Raw genomic sequence first — 24,717 nt, 5'->3', positions numbered from 1 at the left:
AAGAAGTATGGGTTTCTAAGCAGAGTTTTAAAACACATATCCTGAAGAGGATATTTAAAATAATTGGGTATTTTTTCCACAGAAATTAGCAAAGATAAAATCATCAGGGATAGTGAAGGTGGTAGAAATAGACATTCAACTACTGCTGGTGAGAATGTAAAGTGAATCTCGATCCTGTTAAGGGTGGTGATACCTGAGTACACACATTTGACAACACTCACTGAAATTATGGCATGCAAATTCTATTACATGGGGAAATGGTGAGGCATATTGGCTAAGGTCTGGTGCTTGAGCTAGACTGCAACTTAGCTCTGTCACTTAGTGAGTTATATGACCACCCTGGGCAGGTTATTTCACTTCGCTAAGCCTTCAGTTTCTTGATGGCAAAATGAGGATAATAGCACTAACTACATTATTAGGGCTATTGTGAGAGAGAAGTATATTTGTGTAAAAGTGATTAAAATAAGGTCTGATGTAGCAGACATATGTTAGGCTGTACCATCAATCATTTATGGTTTCTTGTAGAGTCCGAAAAGTTCTTCCCTTTCGTAACCATAATGATATTCTTTGACATTTTCTTCTAAAAGTGTAAACATTTTCGTTTTTTCACCTACAGGCAGGTAGTCCACTTATAATTTATTTTGGAGTTTGCTGTGAAATAAGGATGTATTTTATTCTTTTTTCGGAGAGATGACCAAGTTGTCACAACACTACTTACTAAGTTACCCATCATTTCCTGCTGACTTTGAACACCAGTCTGTCATATCAGATTTCCACGTGTGCTGGGTTAGTTTCTGGATTCTCGACTATGTTCCCTTAAGTTTACTGTCAATCATTGTGCCAACTCTATATTGTCTCAATTACTACAATATTATAATCAACCTTGATAGGTAATAGGACAGGTCTTCCTTCCTTGTTCTTTATAGCTATCTCGTTGATTGCTGGGCTTTTGCTCTCTCCTGTGAACTTTAAATAATTGGTCTGTTAGGTCCCATGAAAACAAAAACCATAAAAATTCTGTTGGAATCCCAGTGAAATTATAGATCTACTTGGAAAGAATTGATAATTATCAGCTAACACTGATCCATTAACATGGGCTATCCATTTACTCAGACCTTCTTTTATCTTTCAATCATGTTTTACAACTTTCTTTATAGTTTCATCCCCAGTGTTACAGACTCTTTTATTTTTTATTAAAAAATTTTTTTAATGTTTATTTATTTTTGAGAGAGAGAGAGAGTGAGTGTGAGTGGGGGGGGGGGGGGCAGAGAGAGAGAGAGAGAGAGAGAGAGAGAGAGGGAGACACACAGAATCCCAAGCAGGCTCCAGGTTCTGAGCTGTCAGCACAGAGCTCGATGTGGAGCCTGAATTCGTGAACCACAGGATCATGATCTGAGCTGAAGTCTGACACTTAAGCGACTGAGCCACCCAGGTGCCCCACAGGCTCTTTTACCAGGAGAGATGTAATCTGTGTACCTTTACTGTCATTACTGACCTAGGTCCTCCATCTCCTGTCCCCTTTAATTTTGGGCTTCTATATCCCTATAGCCTCCTCTTTCCCAACCCCGCTCTGTTTGAAAACTACAAATTAATATCCTTTTAAATTATCATCTCTCTGCACATGACACAGATAGTCACGCCTTTATTTAGAGTGAGAGGAAAAATAAGACATAGAGAGAAAGGTGAGGCAAGCATAAAGGGGAGGACAAGAGATAATGGTGATGGTGGAGAGCAGAGCTGAGCTCTTCAAAGAAAGGGGGCTGCGTGCTTTCCTTCCTCATGCTGTTCCTTCTCTCATCACATGCTCCGAGGGCATTGAGGTGGTGGCACTTCCAAGCAGTGGGTTGTATCATCTGCAGCGTTTCCTTTATATTTCTCAGTCATTCGAGGTAACCAAGGCCTCTTTTTAATTGTAACTATTTCTGTTAAAACGGCTTACCACTTTTGTTTTTCTCATTAGTTGTAGGTGAGCTATTTTAGCTCAAACACTACAAGAACTTGTCACTAGCAAACATTTAAGGTAATGTGGTATAGATTCACTAGAAAACAGTATACTTTATTTCTTAAACTTAGGAGACCATTTGCAACAAAGCCATATTTGCATCATGTTTACCACACAAAATAATACAAGACTTAGGATTTAGAAATGCCTAAAAAAGCATTTAATCATAATTTAAAAAGCATTAACTGTGCGTGTGTGTGTGAGCGGGGGAGTTTATCTCCAATTTGCATTTCTGTCATTCAACTCGGCAAAGGAAAACACCAGATACCCTTTCAGAATATTTTTACACAAAGCTTTCAGGCCACTTTTCTCACATAATTTATTTTAACACCTTAATGTTTTCAGATTAAGATTTACACACTTCTAAGGCCCCTTTATATGGATCTAGAGGTGTATCTTTAAAGGGTACCTTTCACCTATCCATTAATGATCCATTAAACACCTTAAAACCACCAACATTTCTATTTGCAAGATTAACTTACGTATATAAAGTGAAAATTAAAAGGCCTTATGTTTCAGAAAACCATAAATAAAAACTATGGTTGATGAAATTAATGATTTAAAAAATGTAAATAAATAAATATTGAATGGACAACTGGAAAGTTTGTTCAGTAATCCTGAGATGAATCAGCATCTGAACAGAAAACAAAGACCATAGGCACAAAGCAGCAAGGAACTGATCATGGCAAAATTAACCCCCTTAGGCAAATATCACCAAATTCTCTTCTGTTCTCATATCTGCACTTTTTAAAAATGTTTTATTTATTTTGAGAGACAGAGAAGGTGGGGGGGGGGGAGGGAGGGAGAGAAAGAGAGAGAGGGAGGGAGAGAATATCCCAGGCAGGCTCTGTGCTTTCAGTGCAGAGCCTGATGTGGGGCTCGATCCCACAAACCCACGAGATCATGACCTGAGCTGAGATCAAGAGTCAGATGTTTAACTGACTGAGCCACTCAGGCACACCCTGCCCCCACCCCGCCCCCTGCACCTTCTTTAAATTCACAGTCAAGAATGTCTACTGCTTGGTGCACCTGGGTGGGTCAATGGGTTAAGTGTCCGACTTTGGCTCAGGTCACAGTCTCCCGGTTTGTGAGTTCAAGCCCCACACTGGGCTTGCTGCTGTCAGCCTGTCAGCGCGGAGACCACTTCTGGTTTTCTGTCCCCCCTCTCTCTACCCCTCCTGCCTGCACTCTGCCAAAAGTAAATAAATATTTAAAAAAGAAAATAAAAGGATGCCTACAGCTCATTGTTTCTGTGGGCCTCTGGAAGTTTAAACATGGAAAGGAAGTCCCATTTATCCACTTTACAGTTTTGATGGATGTGTATTCTAAATTTTGGGAGTCCTGAAAATTAGTGATTAAAGTTTGATGATGAAAAAGTGTCACATTGGCAGAATCTTTAGCATATCATTTATTCAGTGCTGTATATATTCATGTTATTTTTTAATACCAAATAATGCCGCTTATTATTCATCACAGATATTCACTTAGTACAAGGTTAATGTATTCATTTATTTAAATATTCAAGTAGTTTTTTTACGCTTTAGATTTTTATTTTATTAAATTTTTACAGTACAGTTGACACTAATGTTACATTAGTTTCAGGTATACAACATGGTGATTCAACTTCTTTATACCTTATGCTGTGCTTACCACCAAGTGTAGCTACCATCTGTCACCATGCAACCCTATTACATCACCATCGATTATATTCCCCATGCTGTAACTTTTATCCCCTTGACTTTTTCATTCAGTAACTGGAAGCCTGTCTCTCCCCCTCCCCTTCACTCATTTTGCCCAGTCCCTCCCCCCCCACCTCCCTTCCCTCTGCCAACCATCAGTTGGTTCTTCGCAAATAAGTAGTTTTATTAAATACAAAGTCAGCACTTCACAGCTTCTCACTGAAAAGTAATCTATCTATGGTTCTCCACTGGAAGCATACAAGTCATAAAAGGCAAGATCTTCAGCAAGGGTTCTACTCTCCCTTTCCTGCTTCAAGTGATAGACAACACACTGTTCTCATGAGGTTGTCCGTCTCAATGGTGAACAACTCTGGGTATTTGAAAGCTCTCCCTTATCTACTGAATTAAATTCTTCCTTATAACATCCACTTATTGCTCTAACCTGGTGTTCACAAGAAGAAAAAAATCAGTACTCTTTCCCTCATGTGACAACTCTTAAATTAAGACAGTTATTTTGTTAGTCATTAATTTTTCTCCTTTTCTGATCCAATCCCTAAAACTTCCTTGGCTTTTTAGTTTTTCTCAGGATATGTAAAAGATATTGTTTTAAGTTGAATTGTGCCCTCCAAAAAAGATATGAAGGAGTCCCAATCTCCACTACTTCGAATAGTGACCTAATTTGGAGACAGGGTCCTTAAAGAGGAAATCATGTTAAAAGGAGGTAACTAGCATGGGCTCTAACCTACTGTGACTTACGTTCTTTATAAAAAGAGAAAATTTGGACACAAAGACCTTCACAAAAATGAAGGCAGAGATGGGTGTCATGAATCTACCAGCCAAGGAATGACAAAGATTGCCAGCAAACCACCAGAAGCTGAGAGAGTGAGTCTTGGAACAGATTTCTTCCTCACAGCCCTCAGAAGGAACGAAGGAACCTATTGATACCTTTGCCTTGACTTTTAGCTCCCAGAACTGTGAGATAATAGATTTCTGTTGTTCAGGCCACGAGGTTTGTGGTATTTCATTACAATAGCCCCAGCAACCTAACACATTTCTCAGAAATGTGACATGATAAAAGGTTAAGGAAACTTGTCACAGCAGAATGCTTGGTTTTATTTACAGGTGAAAATAATTCTTTCCTAAAATAGACTTATTATTCCTTGGAAACATAAAAGGTCTCAGCATTAATATATTTGAATACTTCCTGAAATTATGTTTTGAACTACTGGTTAGTACAAACCTATTATGTTTAGTTTTTTCCTATGACTTTTGCTTTCATGATTTCCTTAGTATCTATGCTTTTGCAGAGCTGATGAAACTGTTAAAAGTAAGGACAGCAAATACTGGTAACTCTCAGCTCTGTATTCAAATCTTCGTATCTGAACAACTTTTAGGACCAAGAAAACTGTAACTTGTAAACTACAATTTACAAATTTAGAAAATAAGGAATAAGACCATTGATGGGGAGAATATGTGATTATATAAATTATTTTCAAAGTATACTATATCAGTGATTCTCATCAATTTTGGGAACTTCTCTGTAAATACTGAAATAGAAATTAATTTTGAGGGGTCCCCGGGTGGCTCAGTCAGTTAAGTGTCTGATTCTTGATTTCAGCTCAAGTTCGTGATCTCAGGAACTGTGAGATTGAGCCCCTCATCAGGTTCTGTGCTGACCGCATGGAGTCTGCTTGGATTCTCTCTTTCCTTCTCTCTCTAGTCCTCCCCCACCTGTGTTCTCGCTCTCTCTAAATAAATAAACTTAAAAAAATTAAGATCAGCAACAGAGTTTTATACAGAAAATTCTTAAGCAAGAGATATCCTGAGACACTTATAAATTTCCAAGTATCATTATAGCCTGTAATTTCTCCCACAAAGTACACAGAAGCAGCAAACAAAGCCATTTTCAAATGGAAATGCTGAGCGAACCATGCCTTATAAGGGCTCACTCTAGTTGAACTTTCTGTAATGATGGAAATGTTCTATTTCTGTGCTATCCAATAAGGTAGTTACTAAGCTTGAATGCCTACTGAACACTTGAAATGTGGTGTGACTGAAGAATTTAATGTTTAATTTAACTATCTAAATAGCCACAAGGGACCAGTGGCTTCCATATTGAACAGCACAGGTTTCTTCTCTTTTCACTTAACACAGTGGTTCTCAGCTAGTGGCAATTCTGCCCACTAGTGACCTACGACAATATCTGGAGACATTTTTGGCTGTCACAGTTGGGAGGTGCCAATGGCATCTAGTGGGCAGAGGCCAGGGATGCTGGTAAAACATCCTACGGTGCACAGGACAGGCATCCCCAAGTAAGGATTACCCAGTCTAAAATGTGAAAAGTGCTAGGTTAAAAAACTTAGACATATTTAAAAGATCTTCAAATGAAATAAAAAATATTTAGAATAATATACAGCCATTCATAATGATATTCAAACATTAGCTAGTCTGCTATTGAAATCTTTTGCTCAATATTTCCAACCTAACGGCTGTTTTCTCTGTCCATAGTATCTTAGCGAGTATGCTACTTCACCTGATTTTCCATCCTAGCAGCCTTTGTAAATTTAACATGACTGAAGCTGGTAACTTTACTTCAGAAATAGCGAGCGATAAGTATGCATAAATGCTTAACAGTTTTGTGAATGTGAAAACACTTATAACAGAATAACTTTTACTTAAAAAAAATTTTTTTTAATGTTTATTTGTATTAGAGAGAGAGAGAGATGTGTAAGCAGGAGAGGGGCAGAGAGAGAGGGAGACAGAATCTGAAGCAGGTTCCAGGCTCTGAGCTGTCAGCATAGAGCCCAACATGGGGCTCGAACTCACAAGCAATGAGATCATGACCTGAGCTGGAGTTGGATGCTTAACTGACTGAGCCACCCAGGTGCCCCTAGAATAACTTACTTTTAACCTTTCATTTAACCTCAGAAATACATGAAAGGGCTAGTTTAGTGCAAATACATAATCAATGACCTAAAAAGCTCATGTTCTGCTAACGGAGACTCACCAGTAATCTTTTTCCACATGACAAAACAGTAATATATTTACAATATTTAAATTACCCATTTATGCCATGATTATTGTAATATACTCTTTATTTGAACATTACAATCTACGCCAAAAGGAGAGAACATGGAAATATCCAAACTAAAAGGGCTCAAAAATCCAGTGGAAAAAGAAGTTATTAAAATAGCTGCAGTAACAAAAAGTGAACAGAAGCAAACTGTTTCTGAAATGAAGGCTAATAAAGGAATCTTGTTGAAGTTCTGGCCTAGGCAATGAAAGCAAGACCCAATAGTTTAGGATATGTTTTCTGTCTCAATGAAGGAAGACAGAAAGGATGACCTCTTGGAGGGCATTCATGACAAATTATATTTTTAAGATTTTAACTTTTCCAATGTCCTTGAAAACATTGCTCCTATTTACTTTATTTCTCATTGCCTAACAGCAATTTCAGTAAGCATCCTATTCTTAGACATAGCTCCTAATTATTTGTTATTCACATGACAAATCTCATCAAAACTGGAAAACAAAATCTACCTTAACCTAATTGAAAGATGATATTTTAGCCATCACTGAGATTTTACAACTATTTAAAAGTATGTAAAGCACATATAAAGGAAGAGAAATATCACTTACAGATTGTGACTGACCTCAAACTTCCACAAGGATTTAAAAAGTACTCAAGATGTTTTTCATTAATCCTATCACGATCTTAACCCACAAAGGGGAGAAACAGGATGCCGTTATAATGATGCATTTAAGAGATGATGCTGGCTTGGACTACAATAATGTAAGAAAGGTGATGAAAACTATATTTTGAAGGTATAGAGTCAACAAGATTTGCTGTAGGATTCAATGCAGGTAATGAGAGAAAAACTGGAATCAAGGATGATCCCAAGGTTTTTGGCCTGAGCTACTGGAAGGACTGAGTTGACATTAATTGAGCTGGTGCAGGCTGCCAGGGTAGCCACACTGGGAAGGACATTCAGAAGCTCAGTGTTGGATATCTTAAGTTCAACATGACTCTCAGATGTTTCCAAGTAAGGTAGGCACCTGAAAAATAGGATCATGAGTTCAGCACAGAGGTCTGGGTTGGAGATGTAAATTACGAGTCCTTATAGAAGATAAAAAAAATTCTAGGAACTGAGCTCCTGGACCTGCCAACTTTAATCAGTCAGGGCATGTGGAGGAATGTGGCAGGGAGACAGAGAAGGGAGGGAGTGGTCGGTGAGTTGTGAAGAGTACAAAAACAAGGCTTCTTGGAAACCAAGTGAAGAGAGCATTTCAAGGACAGAGTGAGCAACTGTACCAAAAGTCCTGGTAAGTTAGGTGAGGACCAGACAGTTTGGTCATGTAGAAGTCACTGATGACTTAGAGAACAGGTATTTCAGTGGAATGGTTGGTGGTGGCAAGGCCTACATGGTGTGGGTCTGAGTGACCCGAAGGAAGTGGAGAAAGTGTATATGGACTGCTCTTTTGAGGAGTTTTTGCTTTAAAAGGAGGGGGAGAAATGGGATAATAAGATGAAAAGTATAGCAGGCTGAAAGAGTTTTTTGTTAAATGGGAGAAATGACATCATGTTTTTGCCTGCTAAAAAGAAAAATCTAGGAGAGAGGGAAAGTATGCTAGAAAGAAGGGGGAAAGCTGCTCGAGTATGGTTTTTAAGGTATACAATTTAGACTTTATAGATAGCCATTAAATATAATTGAGAAGGATCAACTTACTTCTGACAGATAATAAAAGTATCTAGAGTGATTGGTATTCTATATTTAGAGGTGAAAAATAAATCACAAAGTAAAACATGAACAAGTTGAACTGTCTTAAAACTATAAATTTTCTCTTCAACTAAAAACAAAATCTCTAAAGAGAAGTGTAATTAGATTGAGAAACATCTGCATCAAACATGACTTAAGGTTAATTAAGTAAGGAGCTCAGACCAACAAGTAAATTATCCAGTAACCAAGAGTTAAAGTGCTAAAGTACATACTGACCATTTGTACAACATGAGATACAATATATATTAGGACAAATATTAAATGTGGTTAATAAGAAATAAAATACAAAAGAAAACAATGAGATCTATTATATATATTAGGAAAATATGAAAAAATTAAAACACCCAAATCTAGCTACACTGTGATAAAGACCGTGATCATACATTGTTGGTGGCCATGTAAAATATTAACATCCTTTGGATAGCAGTTTGGCAGTTCATATCAATAGTCATAAATATTCATATTCATAGCCTTTGACTCCCTTGGATATTCAGCCTAAAAAAATACTTAAAGAGGGGTGCCCGAGAGGCTCATTTGGTTGACCATCTGACTTTGGCTCAGGTCATGATCTCATGGTTTGTGAGTTCAAGCCCCACATAGGGCTGCTGTCAGCACAGAGCATGCTTCAGATCCTCTGTCCCTCTCCCTCTCTCTCCCTCCCTCCCTCTCTCTCTCTCTCTCTCTCTGCCCCCCCAACTCTTGTGCGTACTATCTCTAAAAAATAAACAAGCATTAAAAAAGAAAATACAAAGAAAAAAGCATATATAGATGATGTCTGGTATAGTCTTATAATTGTATCAGCATTAGTTATGAAAATAACATATTAAAATGATCTAAAAGCAAAATTAAAAAATGAATGGCTATGAAAATTAGAATATTGGCCTGATCATCAAAGAGACAGAATGATCTCAGAGAACACATTAGATGCCTACAATATAGTAAGAATAAGAAAACTTTTTTTTTTTTTTTAACTGTAATTACAACTATGTCACCTACAATGAGACAAAGAAAGATGTAAATTGAAAACAGTTTAAACATTCAGTATTCTGGGACAGTTGGGGAATATGTTCTTCCTTATCTGGTAACAACTACTAATACTTACTGAATACTTACCATGTGTCCAATGCTGGACTACAGACATAATGTATAGGGACACAGTTAATCCTATGGAGTAGGTTATAGCTAATACATGGCAGGGCTAATATTTGAATTCAGGCAGTCTTTCATCTTGATCTTAACCACAATGATATATACTCAAATTAAGAAAACTTAGAAAAATGGGATTTCTCTTAATCTGTAAGTCATGTTTCAATAGGTAAGGTACAGGTATCACAAATGAATGAAATATCATTTGGTAATCTCAGACTACTAACCTTTAATTTTCAAAAAATATTTTAATATTTGTTTCTTTTTGAGAGAGAGTGTGAGGGACAGAGAGAGAGAGGGAGACACATAATCTGAAGCAGGCTCCAAACTCTGTCAGCACAGAGCCCTATGTGGGGCTTGAACTCACGATCTGTGAGAGTATGACCTGAGCCAAAGTCAGATGCTTAACTGACTGAGCCACCCAGGTGCCCATTCCTTAATAATTGCTAACTAACTTTCAATCTTGCCTGCAAAGTTAAAATTGATTTTAGACAGACTGGGAAAAAAAAAACCCAACAAAAACCAAAAAGCCTTTTCATGGCATTACAGAATGCTAGAGCTGTACAAGAGAATACAGATTAACCAGATCCTTTATTTCCACAGAGAAAGAAACAGGTATCTAATCAGTAAGAGGCTGGTTCAAGGTCATTCAGCTGGTTAATATAACTAAAGCTAGTTCTAAATTCCAGGTTTCCTGATGATAGCCCAATGATACTTCTTTCTATATTATCTTATTCCCCTCCCGCCTAAAAAAATATGTTTTATGTGCACAATAAATGCCAGGCATCACATCTGGTGTGTTTTAATTAAACAAATCTTTTTTTTTTTTAATATATGAAATTTATTGTCAAATTGGTTTCTATACAACACCCAGTGCTCATCCCAAAAGATGCCCTCTTCAATACCCATCACCCACCCTCCCGTCCCTCCCACCCCCCAGAGTTAAACAAATCTTTACAACAGTTTTAAGGAGGTAAATATTATAACCACTTTAAGGTGAAGGCACTGAAGCCCAGATGGGCTTCGTACATTGCCCAGCACCACGCAGCTAGTAACTGGCATCCATATCTGATTCCAAAGCCAGGGTTCTTCCTCCAGTATGTACCACAGGGTTTGGGGAGAAAGTGCTCAAGCACACAGGGAGCTCAGGGTATGGAAGGTCCTTGTGTTCCCTGCCCAATCCACCCAGAGGTTCGTGTTGAGAGAACTGTCTGATCTCTTTTCTTCAGGCTCAAAGCTAGCCGGCTGTTCCAGTGGGTTAAAAAGAATGTGAAATTCTATCTCATGGTGTGAAAAAGGTTTCCAAGTTTGTTTAGATCCTGGGATTGGGCTTTTGTGTCCCTAGAGTACAATCAAGGGAGTAGAAAACATTGAGTGCTTAGAGATCGAGAAATTGAGGACCACAGGGGCAAAATATAATGATGCTTATATTCCTTGACAATTGTGCTTTCTAGTATGCTAATAACTCAATGGCTCATGAAATACATTTCCGTGACCTTTTCTCCCTCACATTTTTGCTTCTTTTCTTTTGTCTCACACTTCAAATTCCATAGATTCTAGCACTGCAAGCTTTAATCTTCTCTCTCCAGTTAGGGAGCCCCCTAAGTGGGCTCCCTGTCTTTAGTGTTTCTTCATTTATAACCATCTCACTCAACAAGGGAGAGAATCTCCCAAAGCAAAGCTACTACTGCCTAACAGAATTTATCACTTTTCCCTTAAATTCCTTGAAAACAGGCCCCACTCTACCTTTCCAGCTTTCTCTCTCAACCAAGTCCCTCAAGTCCTCTGTAACTAATCTAGGTTGTTCCTCTGTGCTTTGGCTCACAATGATCCTTTTATCTGGACTCCTTTACGTTTTCATCTTTGGCTGTCTAAATTCAGAATGTCCTTTAAGGCCCATCTCAAATGTAATCTCCCTTGTTTTTGCTGATTCTCCAACCAGATATAATTCCCTCCTTATCTAACCCCTACAGCACTGGGTGTAACTCTTACAAGATTTGACATTCTCACCTGTACTGCAGGGATCAGTGTATCTGAACTGTCAGTTCCATTAACACCAACACTGTTACTAATGTTTGTGTTATAGGTAACACCTAGAAAAGACATACTCATAGTCAGTGATCCAAAACAAGAATCTGCTTTGAGTAATGCAAACTATATCAAAGTACTTCACAATTTTCTATCTCTTGAAAAAAGAAAATAGGTCAAAGGAAACCAGAGTTAAAAAAAAAAAAAAAGTACAGCTTCTTAATGGGGCACTTCATTTTCTAGGTGCAGACACAACAGTTGATATACATCTACTAGGTCAAGAAAAGTATGCCTGTATTATGTAAATGACATTCAAAGGCTTAAAAAAAAAAGCCTTAAAAAAATCTGAACACACCTGTAGTATGCTTTTATTTCCTGACTTTTAGTTCTGTACAGATGAAGCAGGAAGCCCTGCAGCTTTAAAACTAGTAACTGTACAGAGGAAGGACAAACCTCATTAAGACGATCAAATGACAAATTTAGAAGGGTACTGCAAATCAGGTAGAATAGGGATGCTGAATGATTCACTCTCAAACAAAAAACCAAATCTCACGGAGAAATTTTCCTTCTCTCCAGTGGAAAACAAAATTTGAAAATTTGGAAATATTATTTTTTCCACATTCTAAAGCTAATTAGAATAGCCTGCTGCCTCACAAAAACATTTCATAAAGGTACTGAGGTAATATTACCCCTACAGAGATCAAGAATAATGAATCCAAGGCCCCCTGACTGTCCCTACGTCATTGTTTACTTTGTGACTTTTTTTTTTTCTTTGAAAAGCGGGGGCGTAAGATGGGGGAGAATGGGAGAAAATCAGTTTAAAATGTAGTCAAATACCTTTAGTTGAGTTGCGGTGTTTAATTTTTTTTATGGACCTGTAGCACTTGCTGGTAAGAGCACAATGAAATTAACTGATAATCTGAATAAAGGCAACAGGCACCTGCAGCCTCTCAATCACTTAGCAAATATTTCCGACAAGAAAGGGCCAGATTCTGCGATCTGGGCGAACAAGCGGGTGTCCCCATTCAACAAGGAGAGTCTCTCTAGGTAAGCTGTAAATCTCGGGGGAAGCTGGAACCTTTCCCAGAGATCTGAGCTAGGAGCGGTCTCAGGTTTTTAGACAAATCTCTCCTCCTACCACACGTGACCGAATGGTATTCAGCAGCCGAGAGAGACACCTCACCGCACCAACCGCGGGATACAAAGGCTCGACGCCGCCGCCGCCGCATCCCTGGGAGGATCGCCGAGCCTCCCGCGCTCAACGCCTGCGGAGCCTGCGCAGGGCGCCGCCGCGAGGCGCGCCGCTCCCGGGCCCACAGGGCGGTGCCGCGCAGCGCGGGGAGCGGGAGCGGGGAGCGCGCGCCGCCTGCCTTGCGCGCCTGCCCGCCCAGCGCTTCGGGAGCAGGGCCGCCGCGCCGCACGCAGCCCGGCCGCGCCGCAGCCGCCGGGCCCTAGTCCGCCGCAGGGAGCTCCGCAGCGACGTGGACCAGGGTGAGGAGGCCGAGGGCCCACAGCCCCCGGGCAGGCCCGAGGCCGGGGCAGCCCATCCCTGCCCAGGCCTGGGCCTTCCCCTCTTCTAGCCCCTACCCCTCCCTACGCCTTCCCGGGACTCGCGCGGGCGGCGGGGCGCCGTGAGCTGCACTTACACCACGGCTCTGGAGATCATCCAGGACACCATCTTCCCGGGGTCTTGCACCCCAGCTAGGGGGCGGGTGGGCGCCGAGCGTGGCGGACCAGGCCGCCAACGGCAGGCCGCGCGCTCGCCGGCTCCTCGCGCTCCCCGGGGCCGCGCTGGCGCCCTCGGGAGCCGGGCCGGGTGTATGCGCGCAGCGGCCGGAGCTGCGCGGCGGTCGGTCCCCCCTCCCGTCCCCGCCCGTCCCCGCCCGCGGCCGAGCCGCAGCCGAGCCAGCCGGCCCCGCCCCTGCACTCCGCTGATAGGCGGCGGCGGCAGCGGCGGTGCGTCGGTCGTGCCCGGGTCTGGGCGGTGGTGCTCCGGGGGCAGGGCGGTCGGGACCCCGGCCGGCGCCGAAAAGCCTCGCGGCCCACACTCCTGAGCTCCAACCTCCACCTCCCTACTCGTTACATCTCTGGGACGCCCACCTGGCGTACAGGGGCCGAGGGAGTGGCCGGAGGCTGAGGCAGGGGACTTGCGGGTAGGGGTTATCCTATGTGGGAAAAAATAGCAGGAACTCTATGTCCGGTAGACTCCTCTGGACCTGGCCCTAGATTCTAGGGAGTTAAGATTTTGAGATGTGTTTAGCCACATCGGGTGTCCTCACTATTCACTGAAGCCCAGCGCCCTGGGCATCCTCAAGAGTACGGCATTTTAAGGAAACGTCGGGAGGATCTTTGCACAGGCCTCGGTGTGTGCCAGGAGTCGCGTGGTGCGTGGTGCAATGCAGGGAGGGGCAGAGGAGGGTGGCATTGGATTTCATGTTTGCAGCGGTGGGTGTATTGATACCAGTGTTCTAGGGCTTTCACAGCACCTTTCCCATCACAACATCTGCAAGGCCTGTTTTACAAACACACGTCTGAGCCTGCCAGATACACAGAGTGAAAACTGGGCTTAGGATTCCTGCCTTGCCCTGCTATTTACATTTGTCTTTTTTCAGGGGAGGTTGGGTTACTGCTTACTTACACCTTGAGGTTCTTGTAGATAGCATAATTTCAAGAGATGGAATATAAAAACAGCTTTTGGTGGCGGTACCAAATTGAGAAAATGATCTTCAGGTTTAGTCTTGTCTTTTTTTCCCCCTCCAGTTAAGAAGATGGTGAAAGGTAATTCTAATATTCAGATGGTACGAAGAATAAAGGATGAAATGTGGGCTTCAAGCCTTTAATTAAAGTCCAAGAAAATAGCTTATTCTTTGACCATGTTGTAATTTATTCTTTTTGTTCCTCAGTTTCCCCATAGTAAAAACAGACAAATTATACTGTAGCCTGCCTCTTGCCTTTCAGAGTGACATGAGGCACTGCTAAATAACATGTTTAGGAAGTTCTCCAAATTGCTTAGAAGAAGATCAGGGACATATATAAGATCCTGACTTCCTTTAAGTTCCAAGGTTCAATAAATTTAGTAGTATTTTGATTATTTAAGAAGTGAGCTCAGAAGCTGCTTTCTACTTTTAGGTTAAGTTCTTTTTCTTATTTACTCATTAAGAATATATATTTTAGTTTCAGGGATCTCATTAATGAAAACTTGTATTTGTTTGGAACCTTTTATTTTTGGCTGTTATTTCAAGCATTCTTTGGGGATCAGGTGTGTCACATAAGCACCAGTTTTCTGGAAATCTCTCTTGCCCAGTAAAACTCAAACTCATTTGAATAGTATTTAAATCCATCCATGAACAGGTCCTGAAATGTTTTTAAAACTTGGAATTTTACTGCCTTCCCAACCCTTTTGGACCCCTACCCTTTCCCTAGTTCTCTTTTGGGAACCAAATTATATTTACATGCCCAGTACCTTTGCCTAGATTTCATTTTTTCTTTAATGATTTACTCTCTATTCTCTACCTATTAGAATTCTTGTTTTTCAGTATCCTATGCCATGAGGATGTTCTTGATTTTCCCCAGTGAGAATTATTCATAATTTTTCCTAGGCCCCTATGATTTATTAGGTGAATTTCTATTTAATGCCTATTTCATTCTGCTTTATATTATGGCTATGTTTTACTGATGTCTAATCTACTGGATCGTAAAATGTTCGAGGATAGATATTGTATATTAGATATTTTTTGTGTTTTCCAAGTCTCTAGGGTAATTGCCCAATGAAAGTTGGAAAGGTTTGAAAAGTTTGTTAGTACAGTTATTCTCTTAATTATTGAAGCTTTATGAAATTTCAGCCTCATACCATAGAGGTCTCTTAAAGATGTCTTTTTTGCATTCTTGGTTTGGCGGTCATCATTCTGAATATTATTTTACTGCATTGTAATATATGCCTTCAGGGGTTGCTGAGATGTGTAAGACTGTTGGCTGCTCTCTGAAATGTCCCTAGGCTGCTGTGTGTTAAATTTCATTTTGTATGCTTATTGTATCTTTGGCCTCCTTCACATGTCACTTTTTGCTGCTCTCAATCTGGAACAGCCTCCTTCTTTATATATCTCAACATGCCATGTGTTGGAAACCACCTGCCCTGTGTTAAGCACATGCTGTTGAGTCAACCTGCATAACCCAAAAAACATAGGTTTATCCCCATTTGATAACATTGGAAACTGAGGGTTAGAGTACTCAGTGCCAATCACCACGTAGCTCACAGGTGGTAGAACTGGAACTCTAATCCATGCTTCCTGAGTGTTCTTCACATTATACTGTGATAGTTGAGTTGTGTCTAAGGAAGTGGGTCTAAATGGGAGGTGCCCTCTTGGAGGAAGTTGGGAGGCAAATTTTTTGTTGTTGGAATGACTGGGGCTAACCACTAGTATTTAATGGGTGGGGACTAGGGATGCTATACTTTTTGCAGTGCATGGGCTATACTGAACAAAGACTGTTCCCAGTGTCCTGTGTGGTTTACCAATATTCTGCCTGACATTTGTGTATGTAACATTCATAATTATCTGAATCTAGAAACTCCCTTTTACATAAAAACTCCTAGTTTTAACTGAGACTGAACTTTGCAGTCTCTGTTTCCACGCGAAAATGTTGCGTGGAAAGGAAGATTTGTTTTGTTCACAACTTGACCAAGGGTTATTTACAGTTTTGGAAAATTGCATCACAAACAACTTTGTTGTTATGTTCACCTGCTAATTACTTTGATATGTCTTCTAGTTCAGTTTTGTTTCAGGATTAACACTGAAATACTTATCTTATTATAAATTATTTTCATTTCCCTTTTACATTTTTATTTAGGGTATAAAGTTTTGTTTGAAGTAGTCTGTAGGAAGATTGTTACTCCTTTCATTTCAGGGTGATAATGCAGAAATTGGAAAATATTTTATGCAGGGGAAACACTTGAGTCTGATATGGTTGAGAATTCTTGGTCTAAATTAAGAGTAAATTCATCTGATGAGGAGTCTCTTATGGACAGTGCCCAGATTTAGTAGTAGGTGTTTCTCATCTCTATATTGGGCCAAATCTTGGATGGTAGAGATCTAGTAGGTGGCCATTAATTAAGTGCTTTATGGTGTGAGGCAAGGCTTTAGAGACTTGGGAGAAAAGGAAATACATTACCTCCGACCTAGAAGCTTTTAAAGTGTTGCCTCATTTGGCATACTTGAGACATTTCTTGTATAGAAAATATAAAATTATTTTTTTTTATTTTTTTTTTAACATTTATTTATTTTTGAGACAGAGAGAGACAGAGCATGAACGGGGGAGGGTCAGAGAGAGGGAGACACAGAATCTGAAACAGTCTCCAGGCTCTGAGCTGTCAGCACAGAGCCCGACATGGGGCTCGAACTCACAGACCCCGAGATCATGACCTGAGCCAAAGTCGGCCGCTTAACCGACTGAGCCACCCAGGCGCCCCTAAAATTATTTCTTTACATACTAAATTGTTTCTTTTATTTTTAACATATATCACTAGTATTCATTTGTTGTGCTGTGGAGTGCCTCCTTCATTGCACTCTGCAAAGACCCTTTGGGTTTTGAAATTTAACATGGTGGGAGGCAGTATATTTAGGTCAAAGGACTTTCTATGAGGAGACCCGTTTCTACTCTCAATAGTGTGATGTTTGGCAAGTCATCTGGGTTTTAAATGGGGTTGATAATGTTATGATCAAATGCAACGTGTTTTAAACCTTAAAACTAATTAGACTATTAAATAAAGAATTTCTTTCTCTTCAGCATTTTCACTTAGTGTTCCTAGGAGATGTATAGAATGTGCATCTTCTACATGTTAAAGGAGTTCATTTATCAGGGGAAAAAAAAGTAAGAAAGTACATAGGAGAGCAGATAGTGAGAGCAGAATTACATGGTACAGAGATAGTATCTAATTTGTGTAATTATTAATGAGTATACCAATGAGACTAAATACTAGGTCACCTTCCCCTCTCTATTGGGGGAGTATTTTCACATGCTTGAGAATATTTTATTTGGAGGAAGGCTAAAATTACTAAATGAGTCTATGTTAATAGTAGTTTGAAAATAGAGTGAGGGAAAGGATTCTAAAGAGAATAACTTAAAAGATGAAACCTGTTCTTTTTCCATCTCCTGCTAGATGAATATTTCTTTTATCTTAGCCAGTCTGTTTTATAGTGTCATGGTGACAACAAAGGTCAAATTTGCCATCTGACATTGAAATGAAATTTAAAAAAAAAGTAATATTGAAAATACAATAATCAGATTGCAGGGGAATAGAAAGATTCTGAAGAAGATGAAAGCAAAATATGTCTGTGATGGCTGGATCTGGGGAACTCACATAGTAAGGAATTGACCATACATGAAGTTCTTATACATTTGAAGTAGCTTTACTTACAACAGTTAGGGATTTATGTAGAAGAACTTTTTTCCCCCTTCAGGTCATTTGTTTGACCTTGTTAAATGGCAGAGAAACACAAAGCTCAAGACTTTTGGAGCACTTTCACTATTCATTTAAAATAGAATAGATTAGGGGCGCCTGGCTGGTTCAGTTGGTTAAGTATCCGTCCAACTCTTGGTTTTTGCTCAGGTCATGATCTCATGGTTTGTGGGTTTGAGCCCCGTGTCAGGCTCTGTGCTGACAGCTCGGAGTTTGGAGCCTGCTTTGGATTCTGTTTCTCTCTCTCTGTCCCTCCCCTGCTTGTCTCTCTGTCTCTCTCTCAAAAATAAATAAATAAACATTAAAAAAAAAAAAAAGGACAGATTAAATCATAGTTCCCAGTTTTATTTATTATTATTTTAATGTTTATTTTTAAGAGACAGAGACAGAGCACAAGTGGGGCAGGGGCAGAAAGAGAGGGAGACACAGAATCTGAAGCAGGCTCCAAGCTCTGAGCTGTCAGCACAGAGCCCACGCGGGGCTCAAACTCAACAGAACACAGATCATGACCTGAGCCGAAGTCCAACGCTCAACTGACTGAGGCACCCAGGTGCCCCTGGTTCGCAGTTTTAAATTCGAGGCAGACCTGTGATTTCAAGAATTGTTCAGGTACATACAGGTGTTATGATATAATTTGCAGAAAGCTGAAATATTTGATAATTCTACCATGTGTATTAAGCAGACCTTAAAAGTTTTTTTATTGATGTTTTTGAGTGGTAGCTCAAGGCACATGGAATAAAATTCAAAAAGGCTAAACAGTGAAGTTAGTCTTTTATCACCTGTTTCCAGCCATCTAGTTCCTTTCACAGGTTGTCTCTGTTGGTAGTGTTTTGTTTTGTTTTGTTTTTGTTTTTTGCCAGAGCAAAGTCTAGAAACAGACTCAATTATATATAGGTAACTAGTCTAAGATAAAGGTGGAATTTTATATTAGATGGAACATGATATATTTAGTAAATGATTTTGTGACAGCCAGCCATTTAATAAAAACCAAAGAAAAAGTAATTTATGGAGAAAGAAATGTAAATGTGAAAACTAAAATTACCATGAAAGTACAAAAAGAAAGCATGTGAAGGTAATAGGATCTTGATAGTGGAATCAGAAACCAAAAAGGCAAATTTCATAGACATGATTACATAAGAATTTAAAAATTCTTCTGCCTCTAAAAACAGTATAAATGGGATTTCAAGACAGATGACAAACTGGGAAAAAATATGTGTAAAACCAGACAAAGGGTTAATAGTCTTACTATACAATGCACTTAAAAAAATCCCACTAATTAAAAATGTATCTCAAAACTCAGAATCTCTGGTTTCCAGTCTAGCATGTAAGAAGTTGCTTAGGAGTTGCCTCTGTAGTCTAACAAGTAAAAAGCTGAACAAATTCAAAAAATCAACTCTTCTTAGATTCTTCAGGGAAGTGAAGTCACAGAGTAAACTGCCGTCCCCAAATTGGAGCAACAAGAAGGCACAGAGAATCACAACTTACCAGACCAGAAACCTCTGCAGCAACCTTGGCCAGGGTAGGACCACCTAAACTGTAACTGATGAATCTGGAGGCATAGTGTGGACAACTCTGAGAGTTGAAAACTGCAGGAGAATCTAGTCACGGGAGACCCCCACACTTTGGTGAATTTTACCTTCAGGAGCTCTTACCAGGTGCTCACAGTTAATATTGGAGAAAAATACCCAGTGTTTCCAGCAGGAGGAGGGGAAAAGGAACTATTTCAACATTCACCAGAGAATTCTGCTTTTCTTAAGAAGACAGGCCCTCAAGAGAAACTATTTCATCAGAGCCTAACCTTAGTGGGGGAAGGCAATTCTCAACATCAGCCAGCTCTAGCCTTCCACCCGGGAGAAGGGAAAACACCATTTGGAGCTCATTTAGCCATGTAGGGAGAGAGAAATGCGTTACTCCAGCTATCCTGTCCCATCCCTGGGGAGTGAAAAGGTAGGGACTAAAAAGCATTGGTGAAGTTCATGGCCCAGAGCTACCAGCTCACTGAGAAACTGAGCCCTAATCATAGGACTGTAGGATGCCTCCCCCTAACAACCACATACCATACCACTACATTACTGAAGACCTGTTTACCAAACTTCTTTAGCCTAGTGCATCATGCCTGCCTTTCAACAAAAAATTACAAGGCATGCTAAAAGACAAAAAATACAGTTTGAAGAGACTGAGCAATTATGAGAACTAGAGTCAGATATGGAAGGAATGTTGGAATTACCAGATGAGGAATTTAAAAAAACAACTATGATTAATATGCTCAGGATTTTAATGGAAAAAGTAGACAACATGCAAGAATAAATGGATATTGTAAGCAGAGAGGTGGAAAATCTAAGACTAAAATATTAGGTCAAAAATACTGTAACAGAAACAAAGAATGTCTTTGATGGGCTCATTATTGGACTGGACACGGCCGAGGAAAGAATCTCTGAACTGAAGGATGTGACAATAGAACATTTCAAAATTGAAGAGTAAAGAGGAAAAAAAAATGAGAAAAGCAGAACAGAACATGCAAAAACTGTGGACACCTACGAAAGCATACATGTAATGTGAATACTAGATGGAGAAAAAAGAAAAGAGAAGCAATATTTGAGGCAAGAATGACTGAGAATTTCCTCTAATTGAAATCAGACAGACACTGGATCACAGAACCAGGAAGCTTAGAGAGTACCAAGCAGGATAAATGTCAAAAAAAACCCCTCCTATGCCTAGGCAGAATATATTCAAACTTCAGAAAATCAACGATAAAGAGAATAATCTTGAAAGAAGCCAGAGGAAAAAAACACCTTACCTATAGAAGAGCAAGGGTAAGGATCACATTCTTTTAACCTTTCAACCTTGCAGAAAGTATGGAAGCAAAAAAGTTGAGTAGAATGTTTAAAATATCGAGGGAAAACCCCCACCAACTTTGAGTTCGGAACCTTGTGAAATTTCTTCAAAAGTGAAGGAGAAATACTTTCTCAAACAGAAATTAGCAGAATTTGTTACTAATAGCCCTGCCTTGCATGAAATGTTAAAAGAAGTCTTCAGAGAAAAGGAAATGGTACATATCAGAAGCTGATCTACATAAATAAAGGAAGAGCTTTGGAGAAAAAATAAGTGAAGGTAGAATAGAAACTTTTATTTATACTTAATTGATTTAATAGTTTTTGGTTCAAAATGATAGCAGTAGATTCAGTTTGTGTGTATGTGTGTGTGTGTATGCTTAATGTATGCTTATGTATAAGTGAAATGAATGAAGGTAATGATATAAGGGATGGGAGAAAAGAATTAGGAATATTTTTATTCTAAGGTATTTGCGCTGTGAAGGAGTACAGTATTATTTGAAAGTGGATTTAGATAACTTGTAAATATATACAGGCCTACCTTAGAGGTATTGTAGGTTTGGTTCCAGACTGCTATAACAAAGCAAATATCAAAAAGTGATTTTTTTTATTTCCTGGTGCATGTAATCATTGTGTTTAAACCATACTGTGGTCTATTAGTGTGCAGTACCATTATTCCTAAAAATATATACATACCTTAATTACAAACTACTTTATTGCTAAAAAATGTTACCATCTGAGCTTTCCATGAGTTGTAATCCGTGATCACCGTAACAAATATATTAACAGTGGAAGTATTTGAAATGTTAAGAGGATTACCAAAATGTTGACAGAGAGACGCAGAGTAAGTAAATGCTGTTGGAAAAATGGTACCCATAGACTGGCTCAAAATACAGTTGCTATGAAACTTTAATTTGCAAAAAACACAGTATCTGTGAAGTACAGTAAAGCAAAGCACAATAAAACGGGATTTACCTGTGTTGCAAAGTCTAGAGTAATCAGTAAAGTTAAAAGAAAGTATCATTGGTAAGAGCGGAAAGGGAATATAAAGTATTCAAATTCACAAAAGGCAAAAAAAGTATGGAAGTCAAAAGTGAGAACTAAGACAAGGGCAACAAGTAGAAAACAGTAACAAATATGGGGCGCCTGGGTGGCTCAGTCGGTTGGGCGGCCGACTACAGATCAGGTCATGATCTTGCAGTCGGTGAGTTCGAGCCCCACATCAGGCTCTGTGCTGACAGCTCAGAGCCTGGAGCCTGCTTCCGATTCTGTGTCTCCCTCTCTCTCTGCCCCTTCCCTGCTTGCTCTCTGTCTCTCTCTCTCAAAAATAATAAACATTAAAAAAATTTTTTTTAGAAACAGTAGCAAATATGTGTAGAAGTTCATCTATAACAATTCCCTCTAAATACATCATTTAAAAGACAGATTATTAGGGTGGATCAAAAACAAGACCCCAGTATATGTTGCCTACCAGAAACTCACTTTAAAAACACATGTAGATTGGGGTGTTTGCGTGGCTCAGTTTGTTGAGCATCTGACTTCGGCTCAGGTCATGATCTCACAGTTGGTGGGTTTGAGCCCTGCCTCAGGCTCTGTGCAACATCCCAGAGCTTGGAGCCTGCTTCGGCTTCTGTGTCTCCCTCTCTCTCTGCCCCTCTCCTGCTCACACTCTGTGTGTCTCTCAAGGATAAATAAACATTAAAAATTTTTTTGTAAAGAAAAATATGTATAGATTAAAAGTAGAGGGATAGGGGCGCCTGGGTGGCTCAGTCGGTTAAGCGTCTGACTTCAGCTCAGGTCATGATCTCACGGTTTGTGAGTTCAAGCCCCGCGTCGGGCTCTGTGCTGACAGCTCAGAGCCTGGAACCTGCTTCAGATTCTGTGTCTCCCTCTCTCTCTGCTCCTCCCTGCTCACTCTCTCTCTCTCTATTAAAAATAAATAAATGCATAAAAAAATAAATAAAAGTAAAGGGATAGAGGAAGGTAACAGCATACTACCACTAATCAAAAGAAAGTGAGAATAGGTATATTAATTTCAGACAGAAATTGAGAGTGAGGACAGTTACTAGGAATAAAAAGGGGCATTACATATGATAAAGTGGTCAGTACTCCAAAAAGATGTAACGATCCTTAATATGTATAAACCTAACAGAGTGTCAAAATATGTGAGGAAAACTGATAGAGCAGCAAGTATAAATAGATAAATCCACTATTATTGGAGACTTTAATACTCCTCTGTCAGAATTGGACAGATCCAGCAGGCAGAAAATCAGTAAAGACCTAGTTGAATCCAACAGAACTATCAATCAACTGGATGTAATTGACATCTATAGACTCCTTTATCCAATAGCAGCAAATTACATATTCTTCTCATGCTCACATGAACATTCATCAAGATGGACATCATTCTGGTTATAAAACACACCTTAACAAGCTTAAAAGAACAGATAATACAATATCTGTTCACAGACCACAATGAAATTAAACTAGAAATTAATAACATGAACAGAGTTGTAAAGTTCCCATATATCTGGAGATTAAAGAGCATAAGGTCTAAAAAACAGATGGGTCAAGGAAGAAATCTCAAGAGAAATTGAAAAATATTTTGAATTAAATGAAAATGAGTTTATAGTTTACCAACAAAAGCAGTGCTTAGAAGGAAATTTATAGCATGGAATGAATACGTTAGAAAACAAGAAAGTTCTAAAATTAGCCATTTAAGCTTCCATTTTAGGAACTAGAAGAACAAATTAAATCTCAAGTAAGCAGATGTGAAGAAACAGTAAGAACTAAAGCAGAAATCAGTTAAATTGAAAACAGGAAATAAGAGAAAATCAATAAACCCAAAAGCTGGTTCTTGGAAGAGATCAATAAAATCAATAAGTCTCTAGGCAGGCTAACTAAGAAAAAGAGGAGGACACACATTAGTGATCAGATGTGAAAGAGGGGACATCACCACAGATCCCATCAATATTACTATGATAAACAATTCCATGAAGAACTCTATGCCTACAGATTTGATATCCTAGGTGAAGTGAATCTACTGTTTGAAAGTCACAATCTGCCAAAACTCACACCAGAAGAAATAAAGTCTGAATCAACCTATATCTGTTTAAAATTTTGAATCAATTAATAAATACCCTTTTAAAACAACGCGTCAGGCCCAGACAGGTTCATTGGTGAAGTCTATCAAGCATTTAATACCAATAGTATCTATACAGTCTCCCAGAAGATAGGAGAGAGAATAATTTCTATTTAGCATAGTCAGTATTTACCCTAATACTAAAACCAGACAAAGACATTATAAGGAAACTGCAGACCAGTATCTCATGAATTTGGGGGGAAAAAAACCTCAACAAAATATTAGCCAGTTAAATCCAACAATGTGTAAAAAGAATTATACATTACAACTAAGTGGAATTTATGTCAGGTATGCAAAGCTGGTTCGGCTTTTGAAAATCAGTTAGTGTAATCCGTTATATCAGTAGGCTAAAGAAGAAAAATTACATGATCATAACAAAATCCAACACCCATTTGTGATTAAAAAACTCTGTAAAGTGGGAATGGAGGGGGGGAACTTTCTCAACTTGATAAAGAACATTTACAGAAAACTTGCAGCTAACAGTTGATGGTGAGAAACTAGAAGCTCTGAGGCACTATTGCTTTTCAACCTCATATTGGAAGTCAGAGCTAATGCAGTAAGGTTAGAAAAGGGAAAAAAACTATATGAATTGGGAGGGAGGAAATAAAACTGTCTTTGTTCTTGGTTTCATTTCTACATGATCATTTATGCAGAACA

At 39.3% G+C, this 24,717-nt stretch overlaps 1 protein-coding gene and 1 long non-coding RNA gene across 2 annotated transcripts in view; one reads left to right on the top strand and one right to left on the bottom strand.

Annotated features, from left to right (window-relative positions):
* Positions 1-13,437, bottom strand: part of REEP3 (receptor accessory protein 3) — a 96,953-nt gene extending 83,516 nt beyond the window's left edge. Inside the window, exon 1 of the mRNA XM_019444300.2 lies at positions 13,280-13,437. Within this exon, the coding sequence (XP_019299845.2) occupies positions 13,280-13,311 (32 nt within the window). The 5' untranslated portion in view covers positions 13,312-13,437. The remainder of the gene's footprint in view (positions 1-13,279) is intronic.
* Positions 13,438-13,717: 280 nt separating this feature from the next.
* On the top strand, positions 13,718-24,023 carry LOC109264313 (uncharacterized). The gene is made up of 2 exons (XR_008425069.1): positions 13,718-13,996; positions 19,491-24,023. It is a non-coding gene; the product is annotated as an uncharacterized LOC109264313 (long non-coding RNA).
* Positions 24,024-24,717: the final 694 nt, after the last annotated feature.

Source organism: Panthera pardus, unplaced genomic scaffold (genome assembly GCF_024362965.1).
Source record: "Panthera pardus isolate Hobbes unplaced genomic scaffold, ASM2436296v1 HiC_scaffold_22, whole genome shotgun sequence".
NCBI lineage: Eukaryota > Metazoa > Chordata > Mammalia > Carnivora > Felidae > Panthera > Panthera pardus.
The sequence above is the reverse complement of the archived record's forward strand: the minus strand, read 5'-3'. Positions and strand labels throughout refer to the sequence as shown.